This window comes from Physeter macrocephalus, chromosome 10 (assembly GCF_002837175.3).
Source record: "Physeter macrocephalus isolate SW-GA chromosome 10, ASM283717v5, whole genome shotgun sequence".
NCBI classification, from domain to species: Eukaryota; Metazoa; Chordata; class Mammalia; order Artiodactyla; family Physeteridae; genus Physeter; species Physeter macrocephalus.
The window spans coordinates 20833956-20847901 of NC_041223.1; the positions used below are offsets into that span (position 1 = coordinate 20833956).

General features: G+C 37.6%; 1 protein-coding gene across 10 annotated transcripts in view; it reads right to left on the reverse strand.

Annotated features, from left to right (window-relative positions):
• The window catches only part of UTRN (utrophin), a 517905-nt gene that overhangs the window by 387141 nt on the left and 116818 nt on the right, over positions 1–13946 (reverse strand). For 8 of the 10 annotated variants that reach the window (XM_055087454.1, XM_024122697.3, XM_024122701.3 and 5 more), the window contains 6 exons: positions 8862–8954; positions 7542–7619; positions 7100–7192; positions 4490–4662; positions 1993–2108; positions 1134–1300 (listed from right to left, as the gene is read on the reverse strand). In XM_055087454.1, coding sequence (XP_054943429.1) covers positions 1134–1300; positions 1993–2108; positions 4490–4662; positions 7100–7192; positions 7542–7619; positions 8862–8954 — 720 coding nt within the window. The remainder of the gene's footprint in view (positions 1–1133; positions 1301–1992; positions 2109–4489; positions 4663–7099; positions 7193–7541; positions 7620–8861; positions 8955–13946) is intronic. The other 2 variants (XM_024122704.3, XM_024122698.3) reach the window with 1 other exon arrangement.

Genomic DNA, 13946 nt, shown 5'->3' on the forward strand with positions numbered 1-13946 from the left:
AAGATCCCACATGCCGCAGAGCGGCTGGGCCCGTGAGCCATGGCCGCTGAGCCTGTGCGTCCGGAGCCTGTGCTCCGCAACGGGAGAGGCCACAACAGTGAGAGGCCCGCGTACCGCAAAAAAAAAAAAAAAAAAAAGAATGATAATATCTAAACAAAATGAGAAGGAAAAATTATAATAATAATATCTGCTGCTTGTTGAGTGCTTCTTAACATCATTTTAGATACTTCAAACTTATTAACTTTATAAAGTGGGTGGTTTCACCCAGATTTTGCAATAAAACTGAGGATGAGAGGGTAAGTAACCAATCCAAAACAAGAAGTAAGAGGGATGAAATTTAAGCTTCAAAGCCCCTGCTTTCTGCCTCTCTAAAATGTATTTCTTATCACTTTGAAATCCATGTGTATCTTTTGATTGTTTTGTTGATAAATGTTATTAGACCAAATGACTTTTAAGGTCTCATCCCACTGTTAAAATTCTCTCATTTTATGAATTATGAGAACTGGTTAGACTAAAACAGGATAAGGTAAAATATGGATTGATTCAAGGCAGGATAATTCAGGGAGAAAATTTCATGACTTTATTTATATCTCCTGAAAAAAAAAGATCCTCATTTATATCCTGATGAATAAAACCACTGTCAGCCCTTAAGTGAAAAACTCACCAAGTAACATATTATCAATTATTCCTCCTAAAGCTTACATTTTGATGGCCCTTGTGAGAATATAATGGTACAAATCCATTTTTTAATGGCAAAAAAAGAAAAAAAATTAGTACTTAGAACAGAACTAAGCTGACATGAGAAGAACCACCTTCAGTACAGGACAAGAGTGAATAGAAGAACATAGGTCCTTAAGCATGTTATGCAAAAGCATGATCACAATCCTAGATTCTAACTCTAGCCTTGCTGTATGAAAGAATATATCTTCCTTCTTAAAAAGTAAAATCAGTAAAGTTATGGTTCTCCATTACACGCATGTGATGTGTGACAGCATGCCAACTGATAAACTGAACTTCTGATGCTGAGAAACCAAGATGTTCTCAGTCAAGAAAAAAAATGCTCTGAAAGTGTTTTTATCTAGTACCTAAGAGAAAACAAATATGGCAAGTCAAACACATTAATAAAAATTTACCTGTACCTGCATGTTAATTTCTCCTTCTTCACATTCTTTCTTATATTTCCTTGGAAGTGTCTCTACCTCACGGATGGCATCTATAGTGACTTGCTGAGGTAGCACCTCAAACAAAGATGTTAAATACATAATTATGGACTTCTTGTCAGGAAGCTGAACAGCAACATCTAAAAGTGGAAGAAAATAAGAACCAGCTTAAATGAGATGTCCGAAGTATGTGAATTGCTCAATATTGGATATAAAATAACTGTCTTAGTACCCATAAACAATGCTAGTATATTATCTTTGCAATACCACAGCTCAGTAAATTTCTATTTCATATAATATATGAGTCAAAGGTAAAGATGATTACCTACTTTTTTTTGTTCAATATCCCATTTCTTAAAAATCTTCCCTAAAAGCTTCCCCCATAAGGCTCAAAGATAAGCTATCATCTAAGATAACGTCACAGATTTCATTCACAGTATGAAAATAAGTCTAGAATTCAATCCTGCAACATTTGTAACTGAAGTTTTCACATCATATACAAGAAGCTCATATAAAAACACATTTTAATGAAATAAATCAAACACTAAATTGTTTATCTAATAATTCTGTTTTCCTAAAACTTTAAATCTTATGCTCGTATTGATTAACTATTCTCCAGTGAGGTAATTAAATTTCCTCCTGAAGGATCCTAGAAATTGTTAAGCACAAAAGTATCATGTCTGTAATAAAATGGCTTGTACCACATTTCAAAAGGAAAAACACCTCCTCAATTCTCATAATTCTATCAAAAAGGGGGGTGGGGAAGCACTGCTTTTCAAGTATTCAAAACTGTAAAGAAAAATCAAGGTTGTAATTAAACACTGAACAATACCTTCAGGATCTAACAGCTTTTCAATTCCTAAGTAAGTTTGAGCCTTGCTGAAGGCATGTTCAAGTCTCTCAATTGGGGACATTTTGACAACTCTATCCCAGCTGAAGAGATCGGGTCTGAAATCAGGATGCAAATAAAATTCAGTGAAGATGAAATATGTGGAAACAAAGTTGTTATTGTTATAATCGAATACATTTCAGTTTTAGATTTTTTTATTTGTGAATATAAATTTGAAAGTTTATCTTTTGTATCCCAAAGTCTTGTCAAATATATAACATTTTAAAGTAATCTATAAATACGAAAACAACAGGTAAAACATTCTAAGGTTTTTGTATTGGTTAAACATGCCTGTTAAAATTCTGGAGTAGCCACTGAAAGACTAGAAATGGTATATTTCCCAAATAGTGAAAGAAAAAAAAGGGAAGAAGAACCTACCAGTATAAAACAAGAAAGAAAAGAAGATATAGAAAAAAGTAAGAAAATGAAAAGCTCAAAACAAGCGGTAAGAATGAACTTAAATACATCAATTATCGCAATAATGTTAACGGACTAAATTCTCCGATTAAAGACCAAGTTTAGCAGAATAGAAAATCCAGCTCTAATCTCTTCACAGGATACTCCTAAAGAAAAGACCCTGAGAGAATTTCCGTCCACCCCTCTCCATATAGCTACTGTCTAGTATTTCATTTCTATCTTGATTTTCTTTTAATCCCACAAACTGGACATTATTGTTGCTCTGACTTACTCAAAAGTTGATAATTTTCTCTTCGCTCTATCTGCTCTTGCATCTTGGACCCACCTACACTTCTGGGATTTGCCTCCCTCATCCCCACCCGCCCAGTTTCCTCTCTGACTCCACCTCCTATTATTCCCCTTATTCACACCACTGCACCCAGTGGCCTCCCACATGCCAGGTACCTCCTCCCCTCTTGCCTGACATATTTTTCTTCAGCAATATTTACCATTTCTATATGCTACACAACTAACATTTTCATTTTTAAAAAACTGCCTGCCTCCCTCCATTTGAACATTAATTCCAAGAAGGAGGACTGGGATTTTTGCTTGTTTTGTTCTCTGCTCTACATTCTGTGTCCAGCACATAGAAGGCACCCCACACATACTTGTTAAATCAATTAAGTAACAGATGGAAAAATGTTTAAGCTAACATTCAAGTTTTATGATAGCGTCTCTTAACTGACTAGAAACAGTGGGCAACCCGCTTAAACTGATAAAGGAGAAGTAGAAGAAGATGGGGTGTGGGTTTCTTTTTTAACCAGATAAAAGGTATATGAAAAAAAAGCTAAAGCAAAGAGCAGTCTTATGGTAAAACATTAAAACCACTCCTTTTGTTATCAAGAACAAAACATTCTGCTCACTACCACCAATGCAAACTGATATTGTATTGAAGGACAAGGCACAAATGAAGGGGAAAGGGGAGAGGAGAGGAGAGGAGGAAAAGGGAGGGGAGGGGAGGGGAGGGGAGGAAAAAAACTATTATAATTCATGGTCATCTACCAAAAAAAAAAACTTACAGTAACAAATTTTGGTAAGAATTTAACAAGTTTCCAGATATAAGATGTAGAAAAGTCAACTGAATTTTCATACATCAGCAAAGAACATACAGGAAATAAAACTTGAGACAATAAATAATTTACAAGAAGAATAAAACACATAACAAATTTTGCCTTTCACATTTAAACCCTTGATGCATCTGGAGTTTATTCAGGGTAGAGTGAGGCAGGGATCCAATTCACTCATTTCCATTTGTTCCATACCATCTATTAATCTGCAACATCGGCTCAGTTGTAGATCAGGATGGAGCTATCTCTGAGCTCTTTATTCCATTAGGTTGAACTATATGAAACTGCCATTTATATCAAAAACAGTCAAATATTGGCAATTTCATATGCTTCAGCCTATTATTATATTAGTGTTTTATTTATAGTACTATACAGTCTTAATTAATATAGCTTCATAATTAGTTTTGGTTTCTGTTTAGGAAGTACTTCAGCCTGTCTCTTCTTCAGAAGAGCAGTGGCTCTTTTTGGTCCTTTGGTATTTTATTATATAATTAGAATCTGTTCACAAGTTTCATAAAAAGAATCATTTATCTATTTTTAATTGGGAGTTTTACAGAGTTTTCCTATAAAACTAAAGTAGGAGGCTGAAAACTGTCACTATTCTTTGTGTATATTACTGGTTAGTGCTGAATGAGTTAGTTCACATTGAACTATGTGAATTATTTTACATTTTTTAACTTACAAATATGTAGAAGAAACCATGGACACTGCACTGTGGCATTTAAGTCCTATGGAAACAAAGACGTAATGGGTAGGTTTTTTTCCACGATATTTCTATTCTTTATGTTTTCTTAGAGCGTGTACAGAGGAGAGAGGCAGTGGTGGGAAAGGCCTTTAGGGAGTAGGAAGTAAGGGAGGGACAGAGAGGAGGTACAAATCTGTACAAATCTGCACATCCAAGAAGAGTCACATCTCACTTATGTCGGTGGAGCACTGCATTGAAGGCAAGCCCATCTGTCCAGCTGGTGGTGAAGTTGAGGACGTTGACCTGGCTGTACGGCCTGGTGGACTGGCGCACCCAGCTCAGCAGGATCTTCTCGCTGTTGGTCTGCTGCAGGTCTGACATGATATCCTTCATGACATCTTTCACCTGTTCAAAAGAAACCATGGCTGACAATAAGCTCAAGGAGTCACTGGAACCCAGCCCTTGAATAAGGAATATTATAGTCATGAACCATTGGATCAGGCCACTGGTATTCATTTTATTTCAAAACTTTCCTTTAAACACTGGAAAGATAAATACACTTTAACAGTAATGATTTCGATTTAGAGGTGATTTTAACCTCACCTTTATATATTATGGCATTTTCTATATCTTAGCAATAGTTATATTACACTTGGCTACAGTGAACATTACTTTCATAGCCACAAAAAAGTAATATTTTAAAACTATACTTTACAAACATCTTTTAATAGGAAGAAAACTCAATTTTTATTTTCTACAGAAAGTGGAAGAAGGTAAGAACTTTTGGCTGACTATAAAATCCAAGAATGAAGTGCATTTCCTGATGGCAATAACAATTATAATCTACAACTAATATTTTATATTATTATTCTAAATTAGTACATATATTTTAAGGAAGTGTTCAAAGAATGATGTGGACACATCAAAAAACCCCACAAGAGCCAACTTAAGGGGGCTTGAGAAATAAGTAACAATAGTGAAAGATCAGAACCTATTAAATACATAAAAATCCATAAAATAAGTAAAAATCCACAGATATATAAATGAATGGATAGCTAGATAGACAGATAGATAGATACAGAGAAACAAGAGACAAGGAAAAGCTCTTCCTCATAAGTGGAAAGACAATTAACAAATGTAGAAGAAATGATGAAATTAGAAAATCACTTTGCCAAGCATTATATTAATAACTGATCAGGTAAGAACTATGAATGGATCTTAAAATTAACAGACAAAAGTTTAATAAGTAGCTGAATATGTATACAGTCTCAAAGTATATCTCCACAAGATACTTTTTAATAACAAAGGGCAGTCACATTACAGTGGAGACACCTGCAGATTCCACCTCACCCAAATGATGAGAGTTAATACTGCCAGAAAAAAACTAATGGACAGCATATGCTTCCTGATATGGTGTATTAAGAAAAACTCAATATTGGGACTTCCCTGGTGGCGCAGTGGTTAAGACTCTGCACTCCCAATGCAGGGGTCCCGGGTTCCATCCCTGGTCAGAGAACTAAATCCCACCTGCATGACACAACTAAGAGTTCGCATGCCACAACTGAGGAGCCCTTGAGCTGCAACTATGGAGCACACCTGCTGCAACCAAGACCCAGCGCAACCAAATAAATATTTTTTTAAAAAAAGAAAAACTCAACATTTTTGTGGCATTCCTCCCCAAAATGAATAACCTGAATCCAATCATGAGAAAATATTAGCCAAACCCACATGGAAGAACATTCTACGAAATAACTGTTCAGTACTCTTCAAAAATGACAATATCATGAAATACAAAGAAAGACTCAGAAATTATGCCAGATTAAAAGATGACAAAAAACAGGACAAATGAATGTAATAAATGATCTTGTATTTTCTTTTTCTATAAAGGATATTACTGGGGCAATTGACATAATCTCCATAAGAGCTATAGATTACATGATTGTATTGTTTCAATATTATGTTCCTGATTTTAATAATTACATGCTAATTGCTAGTGCATGATATAATAATTACCATATGTATAATTAATGCTAGCATTGTAAATATTATGTATTAGACATTTTATATTATATTAACATAATAATAATATTGTAGTTATGCAAGAGAACTCCTGTTTTTAGAAAAATGATTTGTTTTTACAAAATACTCACAGATCTATTTAGTCAAAGAGAAAGAGGGGGAGAGAAAGAGAGAAAACACAGAAATACAGACAGCTGTTAACATTTGAAGAATCTGAGGGAAAGGTATCCAGGAATTCTTTGGGCTATTTTTACAATTTTTTTATAAGTATGATATTTTTTAAATCTAATGTTTTAAAAACAGATACTTTTTTTTCTATGCCAGGAAAATAGAGCAGTTTGTCAGGCTCTTTCACTCCAAATTATTATAAGTTGAATTGTGTCCCCTCCCCAAATTCATATGTTGAAGTGCTAACCCCCAGCACCTCATAATATGAATATATTTAGAAATAGGGTCCTTAAAGAAGTAGTTTAGGTAAAATGAGATCATATGGGTTGGCCCTAATCCAATATGACTGGTGTCTTGGAATAAGCAAAGGAGATTAGGACACAAACACACATACACACACACACACACACACACACACACACACACACACACACGACCACGTGAGGACACAGGAAGAAGGCAGCCATCTACAAAGGAGAAGAAACCAACCTTGCTGACACCTCGATCTCAGATTTCCAGCCTCCAAAATTGTTAGAAAACACAGTTCTGCTGTTGAAGCCGCCCAGTTTGTGGTACTCTGTGGCAGCTCTAAGAAACTGATACACAAATGATACATTTCCAATTCCTATTAAGAAGTGATTGAAAATTTTCCTACCTGCCAGTGCAAAATGATGCTCCAAAGTAATCCTAAAGTCAGCTTGTGATTTCCGTCTACAATGTCCGTTCCTCCTATATTCACTAAATCCACCTAGTAAAATGAAAAATATAACTTGTAAGACAATTTTTTTCTATGGAAACCCAGATTTTTGTTTTAGCTCGTTTGGACAGCAATATAAGTAAATGACAAGAAAAATTTCACCTTAGAGAATCAGGTAAACCTAAATCTCAAAAATGTATTACTTATACAATAGATCAATAAAGTAATCACAAAAAGCACAACTATTCCTTCACTCATAGAACAGGTTCAATACGTCTCATAAGAAAAATATTTCCAAAAATCAGTTGATGCCAATGTCCAGAGCAGGTGGTTGGTTTCAAAATAAATCATCCCGATGGCATCAAAGGACCGCCCCCCAAAAGTCATATTACAAACTTACATTGTTCTGATGTAAAACCTGCAGCACTCTGTTAACATTATTTAAAGCGTGTACCCTTGTGGAGCCACGTTCCTTCGGCTGGAAAACAGAACACAAGATCAAATGAGACAGAGAGTCCCTCCATGTTGCTGTCAAACACTGACATTGAGATGCACGTGGAACAGCATCTCAGCACACAAGAGCCCCTCTGTACCAGGAGCTCTGGCTGGGTTCTCAAGCCACCACGAAGGCTGGTGTTGACAGAATGCAAATTCTCCCACTAACAGCACCTTAAGATAGTAGTTCCTTAGCTTTTGCCTGAACACTGGAATCTCCTAGGGAGCTTCCAAGAATACCAGTGCCTGTGTTCAACAAAGACTGTGACTTAATGAGGCTGGAGTACAGTCTGGGTTTGGAATTTATAAAAGATTTCCCTGGTGATTCTAAGGTGCAAACAAGTTTGGGAACCAATGCTCCACCAGGGACAAAGCTTCTTCTATCTTAGTAGGGCAGGATGAAGAAAGATTTAGAAGTTATGTCCCCTCCATCTTGCACTAGTGTAGACAGAGCAGAGAGGATTCAGAGGTGCTATCCCAGGTTCCAGGTAGGATTACAAGGGCCCACTGGGAAGACTGGAATCGCCACCCAGGGAAAGGTGATCTGGGAGGCTTCTTTCTGCCTCATTGGCCAGGGAATCTTATCTGACAAAGGGATCAATCTCTCCAATAGGTGCCTACCCACCATCTGGAAGGCAAAAGGTAGAGTGTAACACTGCGCACTTCGACAAGAAGGAAATTCATCTTCAGAAGTGCATCTCTCTATACCTTTTATAGTAATTCTACCTCTAGTGTTAAAGGTTGTACCCATAAAATACATCCTCTTCATTGGCAGAGTTATTTCTGTGTGAGTACTGGGTACTTCACACATAAAGCAATAGAGTTGGATTTGATGATGGAACAAACATGAAGATAATACTGAAAATCTGAATAAAAATAAATGCCATCAGTTTTCATAACTTTTTTTTTTTCCTATTTGTTAAATAACATTTAAATGTATTTGTCTCTACTTTCTACTATTCAAAACATTATGCCCTCTTTACATATCCACTCTTCTTTGTAATTCTCTACTGTCTGAGAGCAATAAACACATAAAGTATTTTTTGGATAAAAATAGAGCCCTCAATAAAGCCTAAATATCGCTCAATCAAAAAATTCATTAAAACCCCTTTTTAACGTTCCTATTTCAGCCTTTACATTGTAAGGACCCCCAAGAGGGTCTTCAAGTAACAGTAATGATGAGAGATATGCCGTTAGCCTGGTTCTTGAACATGGCATCCCTCACCAGTGAGGTTCCTGTGAGGCCTTCTAGAAGATCCAGTAGCTTCCTTCCATCTTTGAGGTCTGTGAACATATCACTGATGGGTGGTTTTCCACTCTATAAAAGAAAAAGTACAATTTCAGCAGCAGAAATTTCATACATAAGTGGCAAATAAATGAATAGTTTCATTTCTTCCAATTAAAAGTCTAGATGATCAGCAGACTATACAAGTTTGCTTGTATGGAAAGAAGTACAAAGAACTTTGAAATCTATAACAAATGTTTCGAGCTGAAAGATATAAATTGCATTATTTCTTAGAAAGGGAGCAAATAAAACTGTGATTAATGTCAATATGCCTTGTATGTACAGTTGACCCTTGAACAACATGGGTTTGAACTGTGCAGGTCCACTTACAGATGGATTTTTTTTCAGTAGTAAATACTAGAGTATTACATGAGTATTACATGATCCGTGGTTGGTTGAAACCGCTGAGGTGGAACTGGGATAGGAGGGAGATGACTAAATTATTCATGGATTTTTTTTTCAGTTCTAAAGAGTCAGCAGCCCTAATCCCCCCGTGTTGTTCGAGGGTCCATTGTATTCCTGAGAGAGAAGATGTGTTAAAAATATACATGGGCATACAGCACCTGGAGGGCAAAGAGGCCTCCAGAGGCCAAAGAAAAGTGTGCAGATTCTTATTCCAGCTCTGCACTTTACATTCACAGTATAAGCATGGCTTTCGGTATTTCCATATGGAAGCAGGTCACGTCGTCATCAATTTCAGCTCTCCACTTCAATTTCAGCTCTCAGGCACCAGGTCTGTATTTCTAGGTCCCAATTTCTGAATGATTAGGACACTTTTGGCTCTGTGTCTAAATCCAGTATCCATCCTGTATTTTGAATGACAAAACTTATAGAATTTCTAAACTCTTGTTTCTGACTAATAAACAGCATCAACTTCCCCTGATAAACATATTCTAGCATCCATGCCAGAAAATCCTACCCCATTCACAGGTAGACCTTGCCTGTCTGTGTGTGATATCATGGTTGTATGCAAAGGACAATTACTGCACAGAAAATCAGGACGCCTCAGTTTTAATCTGTCTGACCGCTAACTAACTGGTGAACCTAAATCAGCTACTTACTACTATTTACCTTTTTCTAAATCACAGGTATTGTAAAGATCAAATAAAGAATATTATGTGAAAATGTCCAGATAGCTATAAAGCACAGTGTAATAAATGTTGTATGATTCTGTTGAATCAAATTATTCCCTTCTAATATGAAATCCCCAGAGATTAATAGTTTTACTTCCTGTCAATAATAAAGATATTTTATAACCAATAATTATTGTATATTCTTTATTCTTCACTTTAAAACATAAATATAAAGTCATACGAAGCAAAATTTTACTCTGAGCCTGAAATGGGTGAGGGGGAGGAAGGAAGCCATCCTAAAGTTTCCTAAAACTTGGCATTTTCCCCTTTTTCCTCTCTTCCTGATTTCTCACATTTTTAATTATGTGTAATGTAGAGTAAACCAGTGATTTCTATCATGTGGCTTTTCCACAGTTCATATACTCTAAATGAGAGGAAGTATGGTAAAGGCTTCACCTTAGAATCAGTAAAGAATAAACTATGACTTATTTATATCTGAAACAAAGCTGCTTTTCTATTTCCAGCTGCCACTATGTGAGCAGTGACGATGTCAGAAATACATGGATTATCTCCATCGATCACAATGATAAACAGATTTGAGTGATGCAGGAGACCAGATCCAGAGGCAATACTTCAAGAGGCAGAGCGGGGTCAGAGTTTTTTGCACATTAAAGATTTCCTACCTGCTCTCGGGAAAAGCAAAGGGCAGAAGTAGCCCTGGTCATCTGCTACCTCTTACCTTCCTCCTCTCAAAACCCACCCAAGTACACTTCAGCTAACTAGCCACCAAATACCCAGATTCCCTTTCAGGAAGACGTGAACAACTCTGGTCTCAGAGCAAAGAGACAACAACATAGGTAAAGTTCATGGGAGAAACAAATAGGGATATCTAGGCACAGAAAGAACCTTAGGAATTACTGATGACAAGGGCAGCTAAATAATGTCTGGGCAGCATTTAACCCTTCTCAAATCCACTACAGTATCCATTTTCCAAAAAAGAAACAAAGTAACCCAAATCAGCGTAGACTAAAATAAAGTAAATATAAATATTAGTCCATATTGCAAATAGTTATGAACGCCCACTGATGACCTCATTGTAGACAAGTCTCCTACCAGCCGTGTAACTTTGGAAAAGTGGCCTTTCTACCTCTATTGGCTCATCTGTTAAACACTAAGATGACAGATGTTCAGTAAGTGGTTGATATTATCAGTCAGTACATTATCATATTATTACAGTAGTAATGGTTCCTACTGTCATAAAAGTGCCATAAAATTTCAACAGTAGATGAAAGAACGGATAAAACAAATAAGCACTTCATCTTAGACAGGAATGTAAAAGCAGATTCTGAACCTGAGTACGTGTAAGTGTCACTTCATAGAGGAAGATCTTCCAAGTCCCGAATTCACTAATACGATGACCTGTAGGGCTATATCCCGTTCGAAACTAATGAACATGATGATACAAGAGCACACCTGTGCTTTAGGTATGCACTGTGAGACAAGCATAACTCAGCAGGTAAACCCAGTGGATTCTTCCCTAGGCTGCACTGCTGCTCAGTGGTAAAGTGGGAGGCGTTCATTAAGAGGCAGCATTAAGTTCTCCACATGAGACACTCTTTTCCTCTCTCTTGTCCACGTCATTCATTTGTTTACTGAGGAACAAATCTCGAGAAAGACTCCTTGTGAAGCATTCTCTTGAAACAAAGGTAACTGAGACACAGTTCTGTCCTTCTAGAAGTCAATCACTTATACTAGGGAAACCAATGCCTTTATATTCTTTTTTTTTTTTTTTTTTTTTTTGTGGTATGCGGGCCTCCCTCTGTTGTGGCCTCTCCCGTTGCGGAGCACAGGCTCCGGACGCGCAGGCTCAGCGGCCATGGCTCACGGGCCCAGCTGCTCCGCGGCATGTGGGATCCTCCCGGACCGGGGCGCGAACCCGGTTCCCCTGCATCGGCAGGCGGAAGCGCAACCACTGCGCCACCAGGGAAGCCCGCCTTTATATTCTTTAAAAAAAAAAAAAACCCGACAGTAACAGCAATGCAATTCCTTTATTCTTTTTCCAAATTTCAGGTAAATATTGATGGCGATCAGTAAGAAATAAGTTTTGTGCTCTGTGCCTATTCTCCTAACACTCTGCCACCCCACCCCCAGTGATGGCATGGTTGGTGTGTACTCCCATCTGGTACCTTCAGAAGAGCCACGTACACCTGCAGGAGGGAATATACGCCCATGGATCTCTTCACTGGACAATGAAGGAAGGTACCAGGGCTCTTAGAAATCCAAAACTGTGGTTCAAAACTTACATATAAAACACACACCCACACTCCCCACACACATAGCCAATCACTACAAAATACTACCTATTCCTGACAAATGCAATTTAGGAACGTCCCATAGGCAGATGGAAAGAACCAAACTATACCAAAGAGCCCGTTCCACCTACCACCTAGGAGAGTAACATCTATAAGTATGGTGATTCAGTGCTTTGTGCCTTACAACGGAGGTCAGAAAATGTCTTTTGTAAAGGTCCAGATAGTACTTAGTTTAGGCTTTGCTGGCCAGGTGGTCTCTATCGAAACTTCTCAACCCTGTTGTCAAGATGTGAAAGCAGCACAGACAATGTATAAACAGATGAGCCGATGGGAATGGTGACCGTGTTCCAACAAAACATGATTTGTAGACGTGGAAATCTGAATTTCATATAATGTCCACATGTCATGAAATATTCTTCTTTTTTTTGACTTTTTGCAACCACCTAAAAATGTGAAAACCATTCTTAGCTCGTGGGCCATACAAAAACAGACAACAGAAACATGAAATGTCCCTAGACCTAATAATAGCATGACTTACTATGTATCAGATATGCTCTAAGAGATTTACAGAGATTTAGATGCATTCTTTGTTTCTTTATAATAGAACTTTAAAGTAAGAAAACTGAGACATAGAGGTGACATGATGAGTGACAGGCAGAAGAGGATGTGACACCACAAGATCTGACTCCAAATCCAGGTTCTCAAAGTCCACACTAAACTGCTACTAAAATTATGAGGGCACAGGGTCATGACATACAGGGAAGGAAACAGTGAATCAGTGGTGCGGCGGAGGAGGTATATTTAATGACTTCCCGAAGAGGGCAACAAGATATATACCACATTTAAATGAACTCAAAATGAAATTTTTTTCCAAGCTCATGGCTTTAAAGCATCTCTGGTACTTCTGAATCACAGGCTCTAAACATAGGATCCACCCTGGGAAACAGTTGGGAAATGTCAGAAGTCATCGTTTAATAAAAATAAAACCTGATTCAGCCTGACGGTTAAACTCTTATGTAGATTTTTAATTCTTTGCAAAGACTTATTTGCAGAAACTTCTCTGACAGACAGAATACAGTTTAATAATTCAATTGGACAAACATTTGGTGAATACCTCCTTTGTGCCTGGCCCTGCAGAAATGCCAAGTTCAGGTCACCCTCCCCATTTACAAGCAAGGGTTTCCACAGTTTTCCAATAAACACAAAATAGTACAAATGAATAATCTTGAACATGGAAGACAAATAAGCCTTGCGTCGCATTTAACCTTAAAAAAAAATTTAAAAGGCCACATGATAGGAATCCAAATGACAGATGTCACAGGTGACTCGCTTTGGTTGCCTCCTCTCATCCCCTGGTCCCCTGTACTTCTTTGAACTCTCTTATCACCAGTTCTAACACCATTTTGACTCCAAGAGGGACCAGCATTAATACCTACAGCTGAGACACTGAAGCTCCTGAACCGAAAATGTCAGAGGGCAGAAGCAAACTGTCATCACAATGCAGGAGGGATAAGCCGGGGTCTGAGGGAGGGCAAGGGCTGCAGATACAGTCACGGATATGTGATGGTTCAATTGAATGCGGCCAACCTGATGGGCCCATCACACCTGGTGAATCAGCCAGCCCTAAAGGCTGAAAGAGC